This window comes from Cantharellus anzutake (assembly GCF_015039405.1).
Source record: "Cantharellus anzutake strain C23 chromosome Unknown EI90scaffold_92, whole genome shotgun sequence".
NCBI lineage: Eukaryota > Fungi > Basidiomycota > Agaricomycetes > Cantharellales > Hydnaceae > Cantharellus > Cantharellus anzutake.
The window spans coordinates 242,408-267,794 of NW_024067042.1; the positions used below are offsets into that span (position 1 = coordinate 242,408).

Here is a 25,387-nt window from a genome sequence, read left to right on the forward strand (position 1 = left end):
TGAAACCCATCCTAACCAGCCCCCAACCCCATGTCTGGCCCCCTGCCTTACTGCGTGAGACTTGGCCAGTAATCAGAACCTAGACCCTGCCGGTATTCCAACCTTACCTCCAGTTCCTGAGCCCTTGGCGCTCCCGGCATTCAGTCATGCCTGCCTTGTCTCCATCCGAACCACACTCATCGCTTCCCGCTATGTGGTCACAGCCATGCCCTGCTTCCGTGCATTCCGCACCCTCTGCCCATCTCTGCACCTTCTGGCCACTTCTGGTTGCCCTTGACACCTCTGGTCAGGTCAACACCTCTGTACCTCTGTTGGCCTTCATGCTGTCCTTATGTGACAGTGCTGGCAGATCAACTTCTGTTTGCGGACTTGTGTCGGCACCGCACCGACCCCGCTTATTTGCGGACTTGTATCGGCGCCGCGCGCTGACCTCCGCTTTTCCTCTGGCCATTTGTCACTTGGCAGCTTATCATTCATTCCTTGCCGAGTGCCATTTATTGTTTGCTTCCCTGCCAATATCGGCATTTGATCCCCTCTTTATTGGCACTAGGTTATTGATCTCATTCAGTTATTCATCAATAACCCTTGCCACTTATTGTTTATTGATCTGTTCCTCGTTTCCAGTTCCCGGGCTCTTGTCCTTATTTAGTTTGACAATCCCCGCTTATCTCCGCGCCGGACCGTGCCAGACTGACCGGCCTTTCTATATTCCCTCTTGCCTATTTATATACCTTGTAAATACTTTCGGGGACCCCCGTCTGAAATCAACTAGAGTACCCCCCTGTCTGGTCTGAGTCTCTCCTTCTGCAAAGGGGGCTTCCCCCCCTCTGAGTCCGTGCTCGCGGAGCCTGCGCTCCTCCTATAGGTCCGCTCCGCCCGCAAGTCTTGTTTGAAGTCCGCTGTGAGTGTCAATCCGTAAATACGGGATCTCCCCCAAACGTCAAGCTCAGGGCACAGCGCTCCACCTGAGTCGCTGAGGCCGCGATCCCACTCTGCTAACCTTGAACAGCACTTCCGGACGCACCGCATATTTCCGCCCGCATATCGCGCGCGCGCTCCAACAGACCTCTGCATCACCTCCGACCTCAACTCAGACAGAACCCAATCCGTCGTCTATCTGTCTTCTGACAGTCTGCCAGACTCCAACAATATTCCCAGTCTCTGACAGCATCCCAGATCTCTGACAGTATTCCGACTCTGACAAGAATCCCGATTCTGACAAGCCCGGACCTTGCGGAATCCCGGAGAACCCACCGTGGAGTTAAAGATCGAGCATAGCAAAGTTTAGTCAAGAAAGTAGGATTTTGGAGAGTTTGGCCCCACGAGCTTAGTTGGCATAGAGAGCCGCAAGCCCTCTTGCACCGCCACCCCTCGAGGGCGCATACAATCGCGAGCATCTCCTTGTCATACACCTCATAGTTACGCTCCACGTCCGTAAAACTCTTGGACATGAAAGCTACGGGGTGGAACTCTCCGTCTGTCTGGAGCTGGGATAGGACCACGCCGGTCACGAAGTTAGAGGCATCGCACTCGAGTTTGAAGCGGCCCGTATCAGTGGGGAAGGCGAGGACTGGGGCGGAGGTGACGGTGTCTTTGAGGGCCTGGAAAGTGCAGTTTTCATCAGGTCCCCAGGTCCATGACTTGGTTTTGCGGGTCAGCATGTGGAGGGGGCGGGCTGTCTTGGAAAAGTCTTTGATGAACCGGCGATAGAAGTTGACAAACCCCAAGAAGGACTGTACTTCCTTGACCTTGGTTGGGGTTGGCCAGTCAAGGACACCGTGGACTTTCATGGGGTCCATCGCAACACTTCCCTCGGAGATGACAAGGCCGAGGTACTTGATCCGCTTCTGCTCAAACTTGCACTTTTCCGGCTTCAAGAAGAGCCTCTGCTTCGGCAACGTCTCCAGGACCTCTCAGACGACCTTCCGGTGTTCTTCCTGGGTGGCAGTGAAGATCAATATGTCATCCATGTAGCAGATGACGACCTCTCGGTCAATGAAGCCTTGGAGAATGTCGTTCATCATTGTTTGGAACATCGCCGGGGAGTTACACAAGCCGAAGAACATGACAGTAGGCTCAAATAATCCCCAGTTGGTCGAAAACGCTGCCTTCCACTCATCGCTGTCTTTGATGCGGACGTTGTTAAATCCCCAGCGCAGGTCTAGCGCCAAGAAGTACTTAGCGTTTCGGAGGTGTGCGAGAACGTCCGAAATGAGTGGGAGGGGGTATGAGTTTTTGACCGTGATCTCGTTGAGCTTTCGGTAGTCCTGGACTAGGTGCAAAGATCCATCCTTCTTCTTGACAAAGAAGACTGGGGCTCCCATCGGGGATTTGGATGCTCATATTGTCAGGGCCCGGCCTCAGACTCGGAGGCTCCCTGACCTCAACCCCCATCTAACCTGTCCTCACACTATGCAGGGCATGAGATGAGAAGAAGGGTAAAGGTCTCATCTCCCCGCATGGTTGCTATATAAAGGAATGGGTCACATGCCCACAACTATACAGCTCCTAGAGTTGTGTAGTGTGACCCGGAGGGAACATCCAGGTGGCAGTGCCCAGTAAGCGTGGGAATGTTCTGGGCGAGTTGCTTGCCCAGAACTGTGGCTGTGGCCCGTGGGAACATTCTGGGCAAGCTGCTCGCTCAGAAAGTTCCCACGCTATCCCGTGTGCGTGCGTGTACACAACACACAAAGGCAACAACAAGGCAACAGTCAAAGAATAAAAGGGGGTAAAGTAGGTGGGGAGTCCGGGGCACCCTAAGGCAGGGTGCTGAACCCTGACACATATGCACCCATTCCACAGGTTTTCACACAGGAACTCGTCCAGCTCCTTCTGTTCTGGTCGTGACAGGGGGAAGGTCCTCCCTCTTGGGAGTTTGGCATCCAGCACCAGGTCTATCGCGTGGTCCCAGGGCTTCTGGGGGGCAGCTGGTCGAAGGCCTCTTTCGAGAACACATCCTGGAAGTCCTGGTACTGTTCTGGGACTAGTGCCTCAAATGGCATGGGTTCCACTTCTGGTTCACGGGCTTCCTGGGCCATCCGCTGAGATGGTGTCATGGTTGCTCTCAGTTCATGTCCCCACCCTGGAGGGATGATGGCAGCGTAAATCCCGTCCCCAGGTTCCACTGTGGGGTCCAAGTCAGCATGTCCTTGCACCGACCGGCAGGAGGATGGGCAGCGGGACATACTGACCTTCTGCCACATCCAGTCTACCTCTGGGTTGTGGTGCAGCAACCATGAGTGTCCGATGATGAGGGACTGTCGCCCGAGGTTTGCGACAGCAAAGCGGGCCCGCTCCATGTGCCATCCAAACGTCAGGAGTGCCTCTAGTTCCTCGGTTATGGCCCCATTCTCATTTGGGGTGCCATCGACATTGCGGATGGGGATGGGTTGGGGGAGCGGGATCGTCTCAAGCCGGTGTTTTCTGACAAACTCGGGGCTTACAAAGTTCCCAGTGGCCCCCAAGTCTAGGAGGGCGGACGCAGAGACAGTGGCAAGGGAGGTCAGGGTAGTCAGCTTTACAGCTAGGTTGAGGGATCTGGGGGGTTGCTTGGACAGTACGTAGATGGCGGGTGGCGGGACCACTACTTCCGGTGCTGCGCTTGGTGTTTCTCTGTCCTTACTGTTCGAGGACACAGTTTTCCTCTTTTTCTTGGCGATGACTTGGTGGAATTTGGACCTCGGCGCTGGTTTAGGCACATCACGGTATCTACACGAGCTAGTACTATCGCCTACAGGCGGCCAGGACGTGTCCCTCACCGGTCGCCTTCCTGAAAATCCTCTTGGGCTCCTACCTCTTGCCCTTCTCCTCCATCTGTCTCTGTCCCTGGTTCATCCACCAATTGCCTCCTCAGCCCCTCCATGAGTGCCCTGAGGTCCTCTGGGTGCATCCACCTGGCTCAGCGGGTTTTTGGCTGCAGGCAGTCCTGCACGATGTGCCCCGGTGCGTTGCAATTGTAGCAGAGGCCACCTCGTCTTTGGTCTATCCTCGAGCGGTCGAGGTCCATAGGTTGCGGCCCTCCTCCCGCCACAGGGTGTGGTGCAGGAGGCAGCGGTGCAGCAGCAGGTTGGGGGTGCGGTGGTGCAGGGGCTGGGCAGGCTTGTGGGAGGGTGGTAGGGAGTGGGAATCTCACAGGTGGGAGCTGGGGCCTGGCTGGGGGGAAGCAGGGTTGGGTTGCCTGGAAGCATCGCCACTGGTTGTCAAGGAGGGTGGCCTCGCATTTTCACTTGGCCCAGGTAGTCGGCATGGGGTGGAGGCGGTAGATGCTTTCTCAGAGTCAGGAGTTGATCGCCTGTTCGAAGTGGTCTACTAGCCCTACGTCTCCTAGCCACGAGGTGGGGCCGAGGATCTCAAACTCTTGGATGACCTTGTCCACAGAGTCGGTGCCTTGTCGCAAGGTGGCCAGCTTCTGCCTGGCCGTGGCTTCACGGTTCAGGTCTTGGAACATGGCGTCGAGTTCCATGTTGAACTCGTCCATGGTAAGCCCAGGGGAGCCCATCGTCAGCAGTGCAATGGTACGCTGCGTTGCCCATGCTCCCGCAGTCCCTCCTTTCATGTAGGACAGGACAAAGAGGATCTGGGAGAGGGCGTCAGGAAACTCCGCCGCCCGAACATGGAAGTAGATGCCACATTCAGCCTTGAAGCGGTCAAGGTCTTCTGTTGCTCCAGAGAAGGGGGTGGGGGGGGGCAACTTTAGGCGGTTTGGGTCTGGGGCAGGCAGGTGCAGGTGTGGGTGCTGGCGTGGGTGCAGGCACAGCTGGGGGTTGGTTCTGGACTTGGCTCTCTACAATAGCTTGGAGCTCTTGGAATCGGGACAGCAGCTCGTCATACTGCTCTTCGGTCACCATAGCAGGGGAGATGGGGGAGGCGGGGGAAATGAGGTTAAAGCCTTCTTCTGCTGTCAGGGACAGCTCCAACAGCGGCGAGGTCCCGGTGCAAGGGACCCGATGGGACAGATGTTGGCTATGCGTAGCGGTGGTCCCGTTATGGGGTGAGCGTCCCCGACCACTTAGTCTGAAGTGGGAAGTTGAATTATCATTAAAAGGGGAAGCTACAGTACTTACCTGAAGTGGGAAGTTGAGAAGAAGACTGCTTCTTCTGTCCCCACCCCAGGCGCTATTATATACATGCGGTTGGGGTCACGTGGGAGGAGCCATGTCATCCCCGCACATAGCCGCACTCCCCTGGGTATCTCTGTGGGAGATCTTGGAGGTGTGCCACTCTGTGAGCGGGAATGCGTGCGGCGATCGGGGGAGCGGGGTTAGGTGTGTAGTAATACATAGAGAAGGGGAAGTCGACCATGGAATGGAAATAGAAAGAAAGAAGGAAAAGGGGAAAGAAGAAACAGGGAGTGATAGCAGGGGAGCAGTAGGGTGGCGTGGCGTGGGGTCAGGTGGGGTGTGCCCTGACACACTTACAGCTCTGTGTGCTGAGCTACCCACTGAGACCTCACAATTACATCCCTAAGAAGGGGATGAGTCTAGCAAAATGGAGGCCATTCTCAAGTATAATTCATCCACCAGCCTATTAATGTTGATTGCCATACTGGATATTTCTCTTGCAAAAGTCACCCAAATACTCATAACATTTGTTAAAACATTTCCTTGAAAAATTGTCCAGCACTAAAAATCCCAGTCTGGAAACTTTAATGTGTTTGCCTGTCCACAACTGTATCATTGATGCAAGTTTTCCCAAGTCTTCGCACAAGCAAGAAGATGCTTAATCTAGTCCTTCTATCAATCTGCATCCATATATCCTTTTTCTCTGGACAGCGTAACTGGAAGATAAGGAAACAATGGAGGATGAGGTATAGCTAGGGCTCCTAGCGGATCGGATAACACTCAGATATCCACAGATTTATCCGAAAATCCGCGGATGCGGATTTGGCTTTTGACAGGATAATATCCGCGGTTTCTAATCTGCAGATGGGCGGATTATCCGCGGATCTATTGTTGCTACTGTTCTAGATACCCCTCCTATGTTTCTATATTTTCTTCCAATTTTTTCAAGTCTTATTTGACCACCCAGGCCTGTTATTCCCAAATTAGGCATTTGACCTCCAAGTTTTCCACCATTCTCCCCATATTTCCATCAGTTCTCCACCAATATGGACAAATTTGGGATTGTTAGAAAGCTCTCGTCAAGGACAATTCTGACAAAATGCAACTTTGGAACATTTTATCTACAATCTGCGGTTGATCCGCATATCCGCGGATTTCTAGCCCCCGGATACGGATTTTATTTCAAACCTCAAAATCCGCGGATTCTGATCCGGATCCGATCCGATCCGATCCGCTAGGAGCCATAGGTATAGCCGCTCAGCATAGCAGGTTGTGCTAACAATCCTGGCAGTTTGAAGCCACAAATGCTTATCCACGACTTGTTTGCACAGTTCCTTTAGGAAAAATGTCCTCCCGGAACTGCGGACTGATAGGGTCGATGCATTGGAAAAAGTTGAGAACGTGGTGAAGGTGAATGAGGTAGAAAAGGCCCGCATAAGCGGGTGTGGTCGTCCAGCTGTGGCAAGGCTGGTGATCCCGCCGTCTGCAATTGGATCAATGGCAAGCAGGACGTTCAAGCCGGGTTTCGTCCCAAAGAAACTTTCCTATAACGGAAAGAAACAGGGATTCAGTCATCAAGGCGGACGGCCGTGAGTTGAATGGCATCCACCGGATACGGGTCTTCATCCTCTCCATTTTGCTGAGGAAAATCAGTGTTGAGCAGGAAAGTACCCTGCGCATCATGGATCAACGGGCGTTGAACAGTTTCGGAACTCTCATCGCTTTCTTCAACGCGTAGGAGACCCATCTTACGACAGCAAAGCGTATAAAAAATGCAGAGCGCAAACGGAACCGAAAGATGGCTGTGTACTGCTTCCCACGACTCCAGTCTTGACTGCGTTCACTAGCCATCTCGAGAACATACAACCATCACATCTCTTACTGGTTGACCTCGCTAAAACAATTGTCGGAATCTCAGAGCCAATCTTGAATCTTGAATACCGCGGGGGTTGGCAGAGGTTCAAGGCCGTCAATTGGCCGTCAATCATACACGACATACCGACAGCAGTATTCGTACCACTGGCAGCTGAAAAGATTCTGGTCCTATGGTTTTCTCCTTGCAAGCCGGACTGTCATTCGCTTCCAGTGCTTAGTGAATGAACCTCAGCAGCATTGGCACTCTAAGTTGCGGGGGGGCTCGAGTGTGTATATTATCTAAGTATCGTATCTGATCACTTGAGACATATATGCAGCTAGAACAGCTTGTCCATCAATTTCAGTGATGCTTCCACACCGAGCTTGAGAAAAACAACAGTGTAAGGTAAGTATGTTACTAGATGAAAGAGAACGTACGAAAGTAGCTGCGTTAGCCGGGAAAGCCTAATCACACGAAAGATAAATCATAGACCATCATTATTGAAGGGAGGAAACGTACCCTAGCCATAGCAGGACCAAACCCTTTAAACAGCGCCATCACTCCATCCTGAGCGATTGTCTTCCGTGCGCAATCGATGAATCCGCTATATGTTCCCTGCGGTGCGGATTGGATACGTGATTTGATCACCTATCAAGCGGTCCCCCGGTAATGATCATGAGTCCTAAATATCGCCCAGAGGGACAAGACTGACGTACATCAGGAGGAATACCCAAAGACCACATCGCAACGCCCGCCATACCACCCGAAACGATCACGGCACCCAGGTTCAACTGCGAAGGGTCCGATCCAGCAGGTGTGAGTGCTTTCTTGCATTCTTCGTATGTTACGAAATAGCTATTTTCCCATAAAGTGTCCATCGAAAATTAGCATTGTAAGACGGAGGGAGGAGCGGGGGAAAGAGGACAACTGGACGTACGCAGCGCTACCCGGTCCATCACGGACTAGCGTCGCCCCCGAACCACGGAATATACTCTTCAACCCCCCTTCTTTATACAGCCCTCTTACGGCAGCGATAGGCCCGTTATATGCAGTAGCAGCCGTGCCTATAAGAAATAGATACCGAGCAACCTGATTACCCGGAATATTACCAGGGAACTGCTGGCACGAATGCACCTTGACCTTGCACTTGCAACACGACCTTAATTCGTTCCGCTGGTGCTGCGACGAGGGTTGTAGGGATAGCAGAGAAGAACCCTGCAAAGGCTAATTCCGCCGTTGATAATTTAGTATTGGCCCGATTAGGTGTCAAAGAATAGACGATCTTCTTCCCCAGGTCGTATGACTGTTGTTACGGTCAGTAGTAGTGATGTGCATAGGTATATTCATTGAAGTTAAGAAGTGGGGGTGGGGTTGTTTGCAGAAAGTGGAATGATCAGTGAAGAGCGGAGGGCGAAAGAGGAAGATGAGTGTAAACATACCCAGAACGAAATAGCAAAGATGGGTGTTACTCCAACGAGAGGCGGTCCCATTCCTCGATACATCCTGAAGACCAGGCATCGTTTCAGTCAGTCCATCATTCAACAGGTCTCACGCCAAAAGTAAATAGTCAAGATATCAGTCGCCCCGACACCCGTACATGACCATTCTCAATGCCGAACCAATCAGGCTCACTAAGGGTGACCCCTCCGCAATTCACAGGAATTCTTGTTCGGATAGGAAATATAGAATGAACTTGCCCTTTTAGCCCATCCCTGGCAAGTGTCTGCTTCACAACATCGATCGCACCAGTGTATGTCCCCTGCGGAGCAGTTTGTAGTCGGACCTTCGTGAGGTCAAAGGGGTGTCCTAGAAGCAGCGGTGTTTAAAGAAAAATTAGACGTTCAGAATGAGATTCCCATTCACAACCGGATCCGGAGCACATTCGAAGTCGATAATGAGTCAGTCACCACAGCGAACGCGAGGGACGAGCGCAATAATCACATAATGATGGCGCGCGCACCAAGGAGGGTAAATGTAAGATAGTTAGTGGCCCGGATTTGTTTTGTCACATTTCAGTTTACAGTGTTCGCACTTACCAACGAGTACAGCCGCAACACCACCACATCCACCCGAGATAAATGACTTTATAGAACTAGCAGTTTGCTTCTTCTCTGACATCTTCCTGTACACGGAGTGGTGCTTTCCTCGATACGCGTCTATGATCTACTTATTTTACTGCAAACAGTCTAAGACCGGTTATCCGGATGAGGGGACCCTAAGGTAGTATCGCAGCAAGACAGGAAGCTAGGACCTGACAGAGAGAGGAGTGAAAAGAGGAGCAAGCTTTGATTCGCCGGTTATTGTGGGAACCGTTGAAAATGAATTGGCTTGGGGGGTGGGAACGAATAAACGAATAAATTCGGGCAACTCCGCTAAGCCGGCTGTTGGAACCGCGTGATTCCTCTTGCCGAAGGGGATGAGTCGTTTCGGCGGTCCATGGATGTTCAGCTAGGCCACAAAGACAATGCTAGTGGCCCGCGTGCAAGCATTGGCACACTTCAATAAGTTTACATCGTACGTTCGTGTCGGCTGCGAGGCTGAGGTCTGTTAGCAGCCACGCTGGATAAATACACGTCTGCTAGGACAGGTGAAACACGAAAGAACGCGCGGTACAGGCAAACATCGTGTCTCTAGCGGATAGTGTAATGAGAATTGAGGGCTAATATAATGGAAATGAGAAGGGGCTACGTAGAAGACCAACAATTGCCGGGTGTTTCACCGACTCAGCATAGAATATGGAACGTTCGGTGTGGGTTTGCCTCCCAGGTGGAACAAAACTCAGCACGAATCTAGGCATAAGAAAAGGACTGTACTTGCGGTCATCGTGCCTCTATGGGGGAGCTGAACCATAAAATCAACCAATGCAGGAGAGCTCACGCCAGTGGCGTAACCCAATGTTAGTGGCGAAAAAAATACACGAGTGGACCTGATCAGCTTACTATTAGATTGACTCCTTGCCCAACAATGAGGGCGACATAAGTTATCCCTGGACATATAAGGATGTCAGCATGAGTCTCGGAAATGATACTTACGGCCAAACCTGTTGGGTGGATACCAGATAGACGAAAGTAACGCAGAGCTCAATAGGCACCGTCTCTCGTAAACAGTGCAATGAAAAGTAATATTAATTGTACACAACTACCTGGATAAATACACGTCTGCTAGGATAGGTGAAACAGTGGAACAGATCACTGCACGAATCCAGAACTGTACTTACAGTTAACATGCCTCTAGCGTACCATATGGCGAAGCTGAGCTATCAAATCGACTAATGTAGGGGAAGCTCCCACTAGTGGCGTAATCATGTTAGTGGCGCACGAGTGGACCTGACCGGCTTACCATTAAATTTGCTCCTTGCCCAACAATGAGGGCGACGTAAGATATTCCTGCACATGTAAGGATGTCAGCATGAGTTTCAATATGAGAGGGGAAATGATACTTACGGCCAAACCTGTCGGGTGGATACCATACGACCCAACTGGCTCGCACCCTAACAGGAAAGGGGCATGAACAACAGGCGCAAGCGCCTGTGGGAACATGTCCATACCGACGCCACGAGGGCATCCCGCAAAAGTGCCCCTCTCCCACTCTCCCGAAATAACGGGACATACTGCTGCGTGAACGAATTCAATTGCTTGCTGGCTAAAAGAAAATCATGATACGTACTATTTGTATGACGGAAGTGATGTGTTCGCCGTTTTTGTTGGAAGTATGGACCAGAAATAGGGTATAACACTGATCGATGAGCTACACAGGAAGGGAAAGATCCAAGACGAAATACACAGAAAGAAGCTTGCCGACGGGGTGCCCCAAACCGAAAGGCTGAGAGAAACGGCCCGAGGAAAGCGCATGCGGTGATAGAAACATGGTGGGGCAGAAAGGAAGGTGGGTCGTTCTTTCTCACCGTGCGTCCATTGGATAGAAAGGGGTGTGTATGGGTCCCCGTACTCAACTTTGTTTTCCACTCCCCTCTGTCCATGGAACCTGCAAGGCGCGTCAAATCCATAAGGTATGCAACGGGTCGTCGGAGTCCATCGGCAGCCCAAACAGTCACAGAGGGGAAACGGGATGTGTAGACCCGATACCCGGTAAAACTGACCCACAAGCAGTTCGCCGAAGCAGACGCGACGGGTTGCATGAAGATGTGAGCTGTGATCATAAGTCGGTTGGATAGGCGGAAGGGGCATTTCTTTTGTAGATTTGGGTGCGCCAATAAGTGAAAATTGGCAGCCTGGATATGACCCAAAGCTTCAGGATCCGATAGTTCGCGAAAGGAAAGGGTTTGAGTGGCTACCAACGAGACATTGATGATGCAAGGATGGTGACGACAAGAGTTCCGGGAGCAAGGGCGTAGGGAAAAAGGAACTGGCAGGCTCTGCGGTTGCGCACCCATCGGAGGGCCCCATGCGTAGATCATCCGAAACGTCAGAGTTGTTGCGTAATAGGCAGGGAACTTGTACAGGAAGGGACTTGAAGGATCGTGGATGGTTCGAATGGCAACATGAGTAACGCGCTAAGGGTATCAAGTGAAGGGTGGAAGATTGATGGGGGAACGTCAACGTGGACAACGAGTGGGACGTCAAGGCCTCGATGCATGGAGTGAAAGAAGTTCAGAATGGCCACAAACCAGGCGTCGAGAGACGATCCAAGGACAGCAAAGGCGAGTAGCGACTGGGGTTCCGAGAGCGAGGGGGGGAGAAGGAACTGATGGGGAGAACTAATGCCCAGACCACGCTTTTATGCCTTTCAGATCTATTTAATCCTCCCTTTGTGATGGCCACGCTCCAGACTGCAAGAATGAATGAAACCTTCCAAATTAGATCCTTTCTTCGCCGAAATTCCAACCAGCGATATGAACACGATCCCAAAATACGTAGTTGATATTTCACAAATTTCGAAATTTCTCGTCAGCCAGTGCACCGTTTGGCGTCGTTCAACCGCGAAATTGCTCTCAAAACCTCCCGCAACAATTTCCGTGAGCAGGAGTTTAGGGGACGATACAAGACGATGCCAGGAGGGGGAGATGAGGCCCGTTGGGAAGACATATTCACTCTTTGGCTAGGAAGATGGCTGGGAAAGATCCGGTCATCAAGGCGATGCATCAGCATATTAGCCAGGTTGGTTATTCGTGGATTATTACCCGAATTGACTCTATATAGTAGAAGAATTTGTGCACCCCTGACAAGGTCATGCCCCGAAACCATCGCTGCAGTGGGGCACAAAATTTGCCACATGCCTGAATATACCAGGACCTTCGCTGAAGAGTGTAGCGGTGCACTGTGTCGCAGACGCCACTTTGTGGTAAAGAAAACATCAGTTGATGCTTCCACAAATGCAACATGGACCCTTCAGCTGCTGTTACATCAGCAAACCTGGATGCAGAGGCCTGAGAGCTCATAGAGCTCTCAGAGCTCTCAGAGCTCTCAGAGCTTCAGTACTTTGAAATTGCAGGTCCCCTTCTCTCAGAGCTCCCCAAAGTAGTCAAAGCTCATAGAGTTATATTTGCACACAGGGGACTATTATCTATATGAGCTCCCTGAGTGTTTAATTTATCCGATATCAAAATTAAAATTTAAGAGCATTGACTCTGGCATCATGTGATGAGTCACAGCCAAGTCCCTACCATGCAGGAAACTGAACAAACTGAGCTAAACTTTCAGCCCCCAATGCAGCACTACACACCAAGGGTATATAGCCAAATTAATATATAGACCAAATTTGTCATATCCATCCATGGCCATCCCCCTCAACCACCTCCGCTCCTCTGGATTACCTCCGCTCCTGTCAGAGTACACCCACTTCTGGCCACTTCCAGCCTACTTACCATCATGATCTGATTCCATGATCTATGATCGCCCGGATTCCATGATCCATGATCCCTGTACAGCCTTATGATCTGATCCCACTCCAAGATCCATGTTCCATGTTCCATGATCCAACACAGCCAGACAAACCTGGATCATTGATTGTTGGTATGTACAGTGCCTCGTAGATTAGCTGTGTGTGTGGGCTACAGTATATTACACCGTGAGTAGCGAGCAGGAAGACCAGCTTTCTTCTCTCATTTCCCCTCGCTGCTCAGCTGGAGCCTGTGTCGCCTAGCACACCTCGCGGTTCTCCTATTGATTCCAATCCAGACCTTCCTAGTCTTACCTCCACTTCCACTGGATCTCTTGACCTTAGCTCCGAGCAGCTTGGTATCCTGACAGCTCCCCTGCCACTAACCTTGGAGCCTCCAGTTTCTGCAATCACCTCTGACCCCCCTGATGGTCACCACCTCTCCAATTCAATATATTACCTATGCCTCCCTAAGTACGGAGCCCTGAAGCTCTCCAGACAGCTCCAACGTCTGCTAGCACACCCCCACCTCCGCTGGGCAATTCACTTGCTTGCCCTGCAAGTCTACCTTTGGGCCTATCCCCCCTTTCTGCTTGCAGTTCTTAACCCATCATTCCGTTAAACCCACAACCCAACTCATCGGTAATATTCAATTGGCTAACATCTATCCCCGTTAGCTCCACTCCACTTGGTCCCGCTATTCATGGGCCCGCCCTCGCTGTAACTATATATATACTTAACTTGTACATAGGTTACACTTCAGTGATAAAATTGACTAGAGTTGATCCCCTTTTAGTTCTCGTTGCCAGTAAGAAATTAGGGCACAGACAACTTGGCACAGTGCTCCTGGCCTGAGTTGCTGAGGCCAAAGCCCTCTGCCACAGAGACAACTCCCTTGTCTTGATCCAGTCTCTAACAAAATTTAGGGATATACATATACAGTTAATCTGAAATTACTTAAGGAAAATGCGGGAAAATAAGTGGAGAAATGAGGGGGAAAATGAGGGGAAATTTGAGGGGGGGAATGAAGGGAAATTTGAAGGGGGGAATGGGGGGAAATTTGGAGGGGGAATGGGGGGGAAATGAGGGGAAAATTGAAGGGGGAATGGGGGGGGATGGGGGGGGGGGGGAAATGAGGGGGAAATGAGGGGGAAATTGGGAAGGAATGGGGGGTAATTTGGAGGGGGGAATGGGGGAGAAATGGGGGGAAATTGAGGTGGGAATTGGGGGGGGGGGGAATGAGGTGGGGAATGAGGGAAAAATTGAGGGGGGAAATTGGGAGGGTGTTAGAGATCAGATCGAGATGAGGGAGTTGTCTCTGTGGTGGAGGGCTTCAGCCTCAGCGAATCAGGCCAGGAGCGCTGTGCCAAGTTACACGTCTGTGCCCTAATTTACTTACTGGCAATGAGAACTAAAAGGGGATCAACTCTAGTCGATTTTATCACTGAAGTGTAACCTATGTACAAGTTAAGTATATATATAGTTACAGCAAGGGCGGGCCTGTGAACAGCAGGACCAAGCAGAGTGGAGCTAATGGGGATAGATGTTAGCCAATTGAATATTACCGACGAGTCGGGTTGCGGGTTTAATGGAATGATGGGTTAAGAACTGCAAGTGGAAAGTGGGGATAGGCCTGAAGGTAGACTTGCAGGGCAAGCAAGTGAATTGCCCAGCGGAGGTGGGGGTGCACTAGCGGATGTCAGAGCTGTCTGGAGAGCTTCAGGGCTCTGTACTTAGGGACGCGTAGGTAATATATTGAATTGGAGAGGTGGTGACCATTGGGGGGGTCGGAGGTGATTGCGGAAACCGGAGGCTCCAAGGTTAGTGGCAGGGGAGGGGAGGTAATCTGGAGGAGGGGAGGTGGTCAAGGGCGATGGCTGTGGATGGATATGACAGTATCCCCTTCTTAGGCCTGAACCCTTGAAGGCCCAGAATTAGTAAGGTGAGGGGAGCTGTACTTACAGAAGAGAGAAAAAATGAAAATGGAAATTGAAATGAGGAGTTGGAGGGAAAGGAGAGATGGGAGAGGAGTTGAGGTTCCTAAGGAGCTTCAGGTCCAGGCTTGTCTGGGTACCAAGAGTGGAAAGCTTTGATGAGGTCGGAGGTGTGATCAAGTTCGCTGGCAAGGAGCCATTGTGTCTCCTCGTCAGTCCCTTCATAGCCTAGCCACTTGACCAGGTAGAGCAACTTGTTGCGTCTACACTGGTCAATCTTGGAGTCGAGTATCTCTTCGATCTCGAACTCCATTTCACCTTCAATTTCTATTGGGGGTGGAGGTGGCTGGTGACAGTTTGGAATGATGTTAAGGATGGAGAGTTTGATCTGCGAGACATGGAATACCAGGTGAATGGCTTGCATGTTTTCTGGCAGGTGGAGAGTGGGGAGTGGGTTCCAACATGGGTAATGGTCTCGAATGGGCCGAGGTTTTCCTTGGAGAGCTTCTTGGAAGGTTGGGTGGAACGGAGATACTTGGCCTTTACATAGACCGAAGTTCCTACCTCGAAAGCTGGGGCAGGACTCCAATGAGAGTCTGCTGGGCCCTGGTAGCGGATCTGAGCGTGGTGCATTTCCTCGCAAAGGAAGTGGTGGAGGGAGTCGAGATCTACCGAGTACTCTTGGGTGTGTACTGATGTTAGGTCTTGCTCTGGGTGAATGGTGATGTTCAGATGGTAGCCTTTGTTGGCAAAGAACAGGGAGATGCCTGTGGTGGCATTCAGAGCATTGTTGTATGCAAACTCTGCAAGAGGTAGGAGTTTGGACCAATTATCCTGCTGATAGTTACTATAGATATGCAGGTACTGCTCGAGCATCTGGTTCATCCATTCGGTCTGTCCGTCTCCTTCTGGATGATAACTGGAGGTGAAGTGGAGGTGGATGTCAAGGGCTTTACCAAGTGAATGGAAAAATGAGAAACAAACTCCAGACCCCTGTTGGAGGTAATGTGGGAAGGAACTCCATGCTTGGAGAACACATGGAGGAGGAAGAGCTTAGCCAGTTCCGGAGAGGTGATGGTATCATGGGTAGGAATGAAAATGCACTGCTTGGACAGGCAGTCCATGATGACCAAGATGGAAGTGAATCCGGAAGAGGAGGGTAGCTGTTTGATGAAATCCATGGAGATGGAGTTCCAAGGACGTTCAGGGATAGGGAGTTGTTTGAGTAAGCTGTAAGGCTTGTGACGGGGGACTTTGGCATGGGCATAAGCAGTGCAGGAGGACATGTAACTCTTGACGAAGTTACAGATACCTGGCCAGGTATAATCACGATGAACTAGGTCCAGGGTCCGGTTTTGACCAAAGTGTCCAGAGAGCTGGTGGTCATGTTTGTCTTGCAAAACATGGAGACAAAGGTCATTGGAATCCGGAACGTAGATGTGGTTGTCCAGCCTTAACAGGCCTTCGGCACCAACAGACCAGTGGGAATTGGGGAGGTTGGGGGAAGCGAGATGAGAAGAGATTGTGGTATCGGAGGAGAGGGAGGCTAGAATGTCTCGATGGAGAGCCTCTGTGTCGACGAGTACAGCTGCCCGGATTACTGTGGCAGCTAGGAATGTGGCTCGTGAGGATGCAGTGAGTTGCTCTGAAGTGAAGACCAGTCGGAAGTTCTGTGGGTTGATGCGAGTGTAGTCCATATCCCCTTCTTTGGGATAGACGTCCCAGCATCTAGTCAACGCATCTGGTTTTACTCCGAGTCTTCTGGGATGGAATCGGACAGTCATGTGGAACTGGGAGAGGAACTCTGACCAGCAGGCTTGCTGCTGGGTCAAGAGTTTGGTGGTGGAGAAATACTCCAGATTCTTGTGGTCGGTGACGATGTCGATTGGGGTTCCTGAACCTTCAAGGTAGTGACGCCATGATCAGAACGCATTGTGGATGGCAAGCAGTTCCTTATCATGGTTGTCATAATTGAGCTCCGGTGCCGAGAGTGTTCTAGAGCAGAAAGTGATGGGGCAAATCTCTCCATCATCGCAATGGATGGACAGGATTCCGGAGATTGTGTAATCGGAGGTGTCGGTTTCTACAATGAGGGGGGTGTCAGGTACCCAATGTGTCAGGATGGGAGCAGATGTGAAGGCTTCTTTCAAGGTGTTGAAAGCAGAACGACAGTCATCAGAGAATAACCAAGGGGCTCCTTTATGTGTGAGGCATGTCAAGGGGACCACAATGTCAGAGTATTGGTGGATGAAATGCTGATAGAAGTTAGCGAAGCCAAGGAAGGACTGGACATCCTTGACTTTATGGGGCTCGGGCCAATCTTGGATGGCTTTAACCTTCTCGATGGACATGGTGAGTCTGGAGGGAGAGAGGCAGTATCCGAGATATTCCGTAGTGTCTGTATGAAATTTGCATTTCTTCAGATTGGTGTATAGGCCATGCTTGCGGAGTCTCCTAAGAACTTCTTGGACATGCTCCTGATGTGAAGCCATGTCTTCCAAGTAGGTAAGGATGTTGTCTAGGTAGACTACCACAGAAACGTCCAAGAGGTCGGCAAAGATTGTGTTGACGAATCACTGGAAGGCTGCAGGTGCATTCATGAGACCAAATGGCATGATGAGCCACTCATAGGAACCATAGCACGTGCGGAAGGAAGTCTTCCACTCATTGCCTGCCGCAATGCGAACCAGGTGGTAAGCATACCGGAGGTCGAGTCAGGTATAGACAGTGGCATGGCTAGGTGCACCAAGGAGGTCAGAAATGCGGGGAAGTGGATAGCGATCTTTTTTGGTCATCTTGTTCAGCCCTTGGAAGTCAACGCAAAGGTGGAGGGATCCATCCTTTTTGCAGACAAAGAGGACCAGTGCCATGTGAGCAGAAGTAGTGGGATGAATGAACCCGGAGGCTAGGTGTTCATCTAAGAACACCCAGAGGGCCTCGAGTTCTGAAGTAGAGAGGGAGTACATAGTACCCAAGGGTGGTGAAGTGCCTTCCTCAAGGTCGATCTTCAGGTCATGCTCATGGTGCGGTGCCAGCATTGAGGCTTTGCTCTTACTGAACACATCTGCGAACTCATGGTACTCCTTTGGAATGGCCGAAAGGTCAACAGAATCAGTGTGGGATGAGGCAGCCCTCAAGTGGCTTTCCTTGGAAGGGATGGTTAGGTTGAGGATACCGATCCTTCAAGTCGACAAGCCTTCATGAATGCAGAATGGCTGACAAACTCGATAGATGGTAATGGAGGAATGGGAGCCTGGGGCTAAGGTGCTAGCGCAACATCAGATGGTTGGATGTCGGACGATGGCAGTGGTACTGGAGACGATGGGGGAGAGCTCGGAGTAACTGTCTTGGTAGGTTTGGAAGTTCGGAAGATAATACTGCTTGAAACCCAGTCAATCAATGGATTGTAGCAGGTAAGCCAGTTGTGTCCTAGGACTAGAGAACAAGATCCATCCAGCGATGTGACAAAGAAAGTTGTGGGGGTGATGTTTCCGGAAGCGAAGTGGAGGGGAATATCAACAGCATGGGTTATGATTGAGTTAGTGCTACTGTCAAAAAGGCATAGTTGTAGAGGTTTAATCTGGTATGTTTTCAGGGCCAACTTCTTCACAAATGTGTTGTTGATGAAGCAGTCTGAAGAACCAGAGTCTATGAGTGCAGGAACGTTCTCATAGGTGCAGAAGAGTTTATTATTTTTTGTCCTTGCATCGGACAGAGAAGAAGAAACAGGAGAAGAGAGAGAAGAGAAGTGGAGAGAGGTGGAACGATCTACGGAAGTTGTCGGAGGAGGATGAGGAGAGAGTGGTACATCAGCAACACTATCTACAATGGGTAGAACATCAACTGAAAGGTCAACATTAAGAGGAGAGAATAGACCATTAGAAAGAGAAAAAGAAACAGGAATGTGGAGGGAGGATAAGTCGGAGATGGAAGATGCATTTATGCATACTTCTTTGAGCACACGGAGGGAAGAATCGCAACCCCCAGTCCATGCAGAGTCCACAGGGGTGCAGACTAATTTTTTGCCTCTGCAGAAGTGGATCCTTGCTCCTCAGTCTGGGCCATGCGGGCCTTAGATGTGCAAGAAGAAGACTTGGGACAGTCCTTGACCATGTGGCCAGACTGACCACAGAACATGCAAAGTTTCTCGTTGAGATGATGCTTATGCTCTTGTGGTGTGAGCTTGCCATTGTCTCCGAGTTTTGATGAAAGATCCAGCTTAGCGGAGCTGGCCTCGGACTTTTTGTTGTCCTTCGGAGGCTTGCTACCGGAAGCGGAGTTGAATGAGGAGGAGGAAGGAACAGGGTCGGAGTGAGAAGCGGCAGTGGACTTGTCGAAGACGTTGGAGGAGGAGGGTTTCACATGATGTGTCACTTTGGACTTACGCTCCCAATAGTGCACATCGAAAGTTTGTGACAAGGTGCGAAGTTCCAAAAGAGTAGAAGGTTTACCTACTCTGGTGATGTCATCCTTGATACGTTCTGGCAATCTGTTATAGAAAAAACGACAGAGCGCTGCTTCTCCATATCCATGAAGTTGAGAGGTGTGTCGATTGAACTCGACAACATACTTATTGATGTGGTGCCCATTGTTGTGGGGACAAGTCCGTGCAGGTCAAACCAACCCTTATCACACATTTCACCCCCTACTGCATCAGGGACTAGGATTGGTGAGTTGTGGTAATAGTAGGAGTTGTAGAGACTGTGGAGGTGGTTCTGACGAGTCCAAGATCGTCGGATTTGGTGGAGTGGTTGAGGAGATATGACTTGTTCTTTATTCTCTTTACTGTTTTCATTCATTCATGCATGTGACTTTCCTTTTATATCGGACTCTTCCATGACAACTGTACAGACAGTTAGTTAGAGGTTACACAGAGTATCAGCACTGTACTTGCAGGACCCACATCTACCTGAGAGAGAGAGACCTACCCCCCCTAGACCTGAGTTGTGAGTCTAGATTGGGCAACAAAACTGTTCACATGTTTTGCTGTTTTGAAAAGACACACTCATACAGGCTTGGGAAAAATTCTGAAATTCCTGAGAAATTCATAGAAGATTCTCTGACATTTCAAAATGTTGCTTCCATCAGCACAGGGTCATACACCCATTTATGGCAATGTAATTGTAAGATGAAGTCAGCCATTGCATGTGAACAGTTTTGTTGCCTTGGCTTTCTTAATGCAGAAGCAGGGCTATACTTGACTCTGGTCACATGACTTTGTTTACCCAAAGCACTGCAGCAAACTTGCTCAAAAGTGGTTCCAAGGTCATAACTACACTGTTATGAAGTGGCCAGCACAGTCCCCAGACCTTAACCCCATAGAGCATCTCTGGTGGCATGTGAAAAGGAGGTTGGCTGACTATGAAGCTCCTGCAAGTGGTGTGGGGGAGCTCTGGGATCATTGTCAGGTGGAATGGGAGAAGATACCAAAGGAGGTGTGTCAGAACTTGATAGAAAGTATGCCTAGAAGAGTACAAGCTGTAATTAAGGCAAAGGGGGGTTATACCAAGTATTAATATAGTAGAATTATTGCCTGCAACAAAACTGTTCACATGCAATGGGTGACTTCATCTGACAATTGCATTGCCATAAAAAGGTATATGACCTTGGGCTGATGGAAGCAACATTTTGTGATGTCAGAGCATCTTCTATGAATTTCTCAGGAATTTCAGAATTTTTCCTCAGCCTGTATGAGTGTGTCTTTTCAAAACAGCAAAACATGTGAACAGTTTTGTTGCCCACTGTAGACCCGTTACACCGTCCTTCATATCCAGGGTCATTAGTTGGACTTCGGCATTGCCCACAGGATCATGAGGGCTGAAGTTGGTTTGAAGTTTATTGACGAACTCCTGGTAGTTATTCATCCATTGAGGATGAAGTGAAGAATTTTGATTGAATAACAGGTCCGGTTTGAACCAATCAAGGGCCATCTCCTTGAGGTAGGACTGTGCAAAGATGACCTTGGTGTGGTCGCTAGCAAAAGCGAGGGGGCAGTCCTGAAAGTTCAGTTCGCATTGGACCAGAAATACTCGGAGTTCTCGGGGATCTTTTCCATCGAACTGTTCAGGCTCATGGACCTTGGTCTGGAGAGCAGAGGATGGTGGAGGTGGTGGATGTCTGGTGTGACAAGCCAAACTGGTGATGGCTTGGGCTAGCTGTGTAATAGCCACATTGGGGATGGGAGGATCAGCAGGAGGAGGATTGACGAAATCAGGGACCTTGGAACTGAGTCCAAAAAAGTGAACTCAATCTATGGGCTGTTCCATGGTGTCTCCGAAGCCAGAATCTGCAACTGGTGATCAATTTCTAATGGGACACATGATCGGAGTCGACAGGAGAGGGGTTTCTAGATTAGAGAAGCTGTGAAACTCAACTGGGTTTCTCACCAGATGACTAGGACCAGGCTGCGAGGGTTCGGGAGATGGTGAGGCAGAGTTGGGAACTAATGTGCATAGTTGCAAACGAGTGCAAGGGGCTTTGGGTGCCATACAAGACGTGTACTAGTCAGGGAGTGATAAAATACTGTCAGAGACTGGATCGAGATGAAAGAATTGTCTCCATGGCAGAGGGCTTTGGCCTCAGCGACTCAAGCCAGGAGCGCTGTGCCAAGTTACACATCCATGCCCTAATTTACTTACTGGCAATGAGAACTAAAGGGGGATCAACTCTAGTCGATTTTATCACTGAAGTGTAACCTATGTACAAGTTAAGTATATATAGTTACAGCAAGGGCAGGCCTGTGAATGGCAGGACCAAGCAGAGTGGAGCTAATGGAGTTAAACATTAGCCGATTGAATATTACTGACAAGTCAGGTTACAGGGTTAGCGGAATGGCAGGCGATAACCCAGAAATGGAAAGGAGGGATAGGCCCAAAGGTGGACTTGCAGGGCAAGCAAGTGAATTGCCCAGCGGAGGTGGGAGTGTGAGTGGATGTCGGAGCTGTCCAGAAGCCTTCAGGGCTCTGTACTTATGGAGGCATAGGTAATATATTGAAAAGAGGGGGTGGTGACCATCGAGGGAGGTGGAGGTGATTGCGGAATACAGGAGCTCTGAGGCTAGTGAAGAAGGAGTGGAGGTAGTCTGGAGGGGCCAGAGGTAATGAAGGACGATGGCCGTGGATGGATATGACAGAGCCTTAGTTTAAAGTTTGAAGTTTTCAAAAGCTTGTGCATCACTAACTGGTCCCCCCCAAGCACCTTAAGTTGAATTTATGGATGTACATATCACAAATTTAAAATGATTATCCCTCCCTCCTTATGATAGACACACGATACTTGAGCATTGGAAGGTTTTGCCTTCCTCACAAACCTTCAGGCATACCTGCCCATGAAAGCTACTGAAGGTTCCACCAATAAAAATATTATCCTTTCTGGATGGATGTTGCTGAACCCTTTATCTCAGTGCTTCCACATTCTACTGGTCTCGATTTATTGTCAACAAATCTCGCAGCAACCCATGAGCACAAGGAATAAGGTAACTGTCTGCCACTCAGTAGTTAATCTGATACTTGTAGGTTTCGGAACTCTAGCGGTGTCACTGTAGCAAATGTGGGACCGAGGGAAAGGTGCTCCACATCAAGACATGGAATGACCATCAGAACGCTGAAAGGCGATGGGCTAGCCATCAGCACTACTCCTTGAATGTCTTGAAAGCGTCCGCATCTGGCTCAAATATTGATACTAAACTGATGTTCGACAAGCCTGAAAGTGGCCCACTTCTCTGGCAACTTGGTTCTAACAATCTAGAGCCAGATGTATTTCTGGCACCACCTTTGCCTGGATTCATTAATGACTGCAACAATGACTTATCTCTTGAATTCGAGGCCATACAGCCTGGCAATGATGACTCAACTGAAGACGATAATGGATCCCAAACATCCAGCGATGAGGAGTCTAATTCCACTGGCATTCCCATCGATTCTGGGTCTTCACCTCTGGATGAGACCGCCCTTCAGGCTGGGTCTTCATCTACTCTCCCTTCTCCCATATCCTTGGTCCACTCTACCCCTTGATCGGATGGTGTGGATGAGAATTCCCCAGACCCTTTCTTATCTCATGCTGATACACAGCCCTGGACACCTTATTCTGAAACTCACTATTTAGTGCCCATTCGGATTCTCTACCTTTTGGCCATCTGGCTCCATGCCTACCACCATGTCCCATTTCAAATTATAGGAGCCATTTTGTCTGTAGTACAACTTATCCTTAGTGCTGCAAACTTTCATTTGGATCCTTCCACTGTCTCTGCCATGATGTTAACCACCGTCCATTCACACATGTCTGTTGAACCTTCCTTTCAAGTTCTCCCAATATGTCCTGCATGCCAAGAAGTCTACCCCATGCTCAACACTACACCGGCACTTTGTACCAAATGCGAACACAACATTCCCCTGTTTGAAAACAATGGGAATACACACACAACAGATAAGAGCACAAAGGGACACAAGCCCAGGATGTGCTTTGCTTTCAAATCCATCAGCGAGCAGCTTCATGAGCTATTGCGGGAACCTGGGATGGAGGATCTCCTTGATCAGTGGCACAAATTACCTGACTGGCATCCGGAACTGGAAGATATTTTTGATGGCCATGTTGCCCACTCGATTCTGGGCCATGATGGGTCCCTTTTCTTTCACAATGAACCAGAAGATTACGAGATGGGTCCTAATGGAGAGCTTTGTATTGGTCTCACACTCGGTACTGATTGGCAAGTTTTCCCCTTTTGTCATGGTTGAGTTGAACCAAAGTGAGTACCTCAGGTTTTCATATTGTCAATCTCAGCAGTCTGCATCACATTCATCAGGGCCAATGTCGCTATGTGTAGCAAATCTCCCTCCTCATGTCAAGTAAGTATTAATTCCCATCACCTCGATGTATCTCTAAGGATCCAGCAGGTATAAAGCGTTCAATCTTTTTCTTGCAGGTATCATTCCTGGTCCCAAGGAGCCAAGCCCCGATCAGGTCCAATGGTACATGAGACCATTGGTCAACGATCTTCTGCACCTGTGGAAGGAAGGGATAATGGTCAAGACCTGCAAGTGTCCTCAAGGCAGGCGTGTCTGTGCTGTGTTACTGTGCATTGTTTGTGATGCGCCTGCGGCACATAAGCTCAGAGGGTTTGGCTCCCATAGCCACACCATGCTCTGCACTCGCTGCTGGGTGATGCTATCTCAAAAGAACAAGTTAGAGTTCTTGTCAGAGGTATGCAATGTCATATGTGTCCCAGCTCTCTATCCTATCATGTTGTCTTAGGTTTCTGGCATCATTCTAATGAAGAGCATTGCAGGATGGGAGAGATATACCAAGATCTCCCAACAAGAACTTTGAAGGAGAAACATGCCACACAATATTCTAACCAGTGGTCGGAGTTGTCATGTCTCCCATATTTCGACTTGTGCTGGATGATAGTAATTGATCCAATGCATAACCTCATTCTTGGTACGATGCAAGGAAGCTACAGTACTAGTGCAACCTTCATGCTGACCATATATAATTTAGGTCTCAGTAAAAACCATTTCTATCATATGTGGGTCCCTCAAAACATCATCTGGTGTCAGGGGATGCGTGTGCTCACACAAATTGCTCCGATAACCTAGTTGTGATTAAAGCCAGGGGAAAGGGATGTCCCCATCTTGGGGTCAGCTATATACATGTAGAGTCCAGCAATAAGGAAACCAAACAGATTGCTGATAGAATCATGTGATCATAGAATGTTCCAGAACAATGCCAGAGATGATCCGGGCCACTGGGGCTTAGGTAAGCGGAGTAGATGGGGATTGCCAGCATACTTCCCACGTGCATATGCGCAGCCGGCATAGGGTCCAGGGTCATTGCTGATCCCTGACATCCGGCCAAAACATGAGCTTGTCCAACAACTTCATGCCCTGCTTTCAAAGGTATGCATGTGTCCATTTTGATGCTTCACAGATTCATGTTAGGCACTGATGTGCCCTAGTTCACGGTTCCAGGACACATGGCGACGCTTCCAACTGCTGTTGGTGAGCCAGCAGGAGGCTCCTTGACAGCTGATCGGTGGTTGCTCATGGTAACAGTTTTTGGTCCAGTTACAGTACGTTTGTAGTGTGCCCCTTGGTGGTTTCTTCCCACTAATCCTTCAGCTAGGTCCCTTTGATATGGGACACATATCTATCACAGGATGCAGATCGTGCATGAGAAGCCTGTGTGCATTTCATTAATAATTGTATCACCAAGAAGGCGAAGGAGAAGGAGGATGCCAAAGAGAGATGTGGCCAAGTCAAATTATTGAAGGAAATGGCATGAGAGTCAATGGTATGTCATGAACTTGAATTTTTGAATTGAGTATAAACCTCAATGTTAGTCCACCATTACTCAACCCCACCGAGAGCTTTCATCATGCGAGGTTTTGATTTCGCTTACAACTGCAACCTCCACAAAGTCAGGAAAATTGTGTGGATGTGCAAATAAGAAATCTTCTGCTGCTGCTGCAGGTGATTTGCCCTCAAATCTACATCCTGATGAGCCAGTGAACTTTTTCAATCTCACAATGGCTCTCAAGTGTTGGTTGTCTTGTAGAATTATGGAGGTGCAAGGTGCAAATCGTCAAAGGTGAAAAATACATGCTGGGTTACCTCAAAGGTGTTCTGGAGGTAAGTAATCGCTTGTGGAATTGGAACACCGGATCCCACTTTATACAATAGATTTTTGGTCCTGATATGATTAGA

The 25,387-nt window shown here is 49.6% G+C and overlaps 5 protein-coding genes across 5 annotated transcripts; 2 read left to right on the forward strand and 3 right to left on the reverse strand.

Annotated features, from left to right (window-relative positions):
* Positions 1–6,093: 6,093 nt before the first annotated feature.
* EI90DRAFT_3082505 (uncharacterized protein) lies at positions 6,094–6,838 on the reverse strand. Its single transcript, XM_039062014.1, has 2 exons — positions 6,670–6,838; positions 6,094–6,604 (listed from the first exon to the last, which is right to left on the reverse strand). The coding sequence occupies exons 1-2, from the start codon at positions 6,805–6,807 to the stop codon at positions 6,218–6,220; spliced, it is 525 nt and encodes a 174-aa protein (XP_038909980.1). The 5' UTR covers positions 6,808–6,838; the 3' UTR covers positions 6,094–6,217.
* A 331-nt stretch (positions 6,839–7,169) lies between these two features.
* On the reverse strand, positions 7,170–9,033 carry EI90DRAFT_3282387 (mitochondrial carrier domain-containing protein; the record flags this gene model as incomplete). Its single annotated transcript, XM_039066900.1, has 9 exons — positions 7,170–7,297; positions 7,353–7,379; positions 7,435–7,563; positions 7,632–7,770; positions 7,853–7,979; positions 8,050–8,218; positions 8,355–8,418; positions 8,613–8,721; positions 8,952–9,033. 9 exons carry the CDS (start codon positions 9,031–9,033, stop codon positions 7,253–7,255), a joined length of 891 nt encoding a protein of 296 aa, XP_038909981.1. The 3' UTR covers positions 7,170–7,252.
* A 1,054-nt stretch (positions 9,034–10,087) lies between these two features.
* On the reverse strand, positions 10,088–11,577 carry EI90DRAFT_2685635 (uncharacterized protein). Its single transcript, XM_039053466.1, has 2 exons — positions 10,582–11,577; positions 10,088–10,528 (listed from the first exon to the last, which is right to left on the reverse strand). The coding sequence occupies exons 1-2, from the start codon at positions 11,330–11,332 to the stop codon at positions 10,257–10,259; spliced, it is 1,023 nt and encodes a 340-aa protein (XP_038909982.1). The 5' UTR covers positions 11,333–11,577; the 3' UTR covers positions 10,088–10,256.
* A 1,261-nt stretch (positions 11,578–12,838) lies between these two features.
* On the forward strand, positions 12,839–13,375 carry EI90DRAFT_3132776 (uncharacterized protein; the record flags this gene model as incomplete). Its single annotated transcript, XM_039064504.1, has 2 exons — positions 12,839–12,887; positions 12,951–13,375. 2 exons carry the CDS (start codon positions 12,839–12,841, stop codon positions 13,373–13,375), a joined length of 474 nt encoding a protein of 157 aa, XP_038909983.1.
* Positions 13,376–22,143: 8,768 nt separating this feature from the next.
* EI90DRAFT_3020844 (uncharacterized protein) lies at positions 22,144–22,699 on the forward strand (the record flags this gene model as incomplete). The annotated part of the gene is made up of 2 exons (XM_039057555.1): positions 22,144–22,161; positions 22,217–22,699. 2 exons carry the CDS (start codon positions 22,144–22,146, stop codon positions 22,697–22,699), a joined length of 501 nt encoding a protein of 166 aa, XP_038909984.1.
* Positions 22,700–25,387: the final 2,688 nt, after the last annotated feature.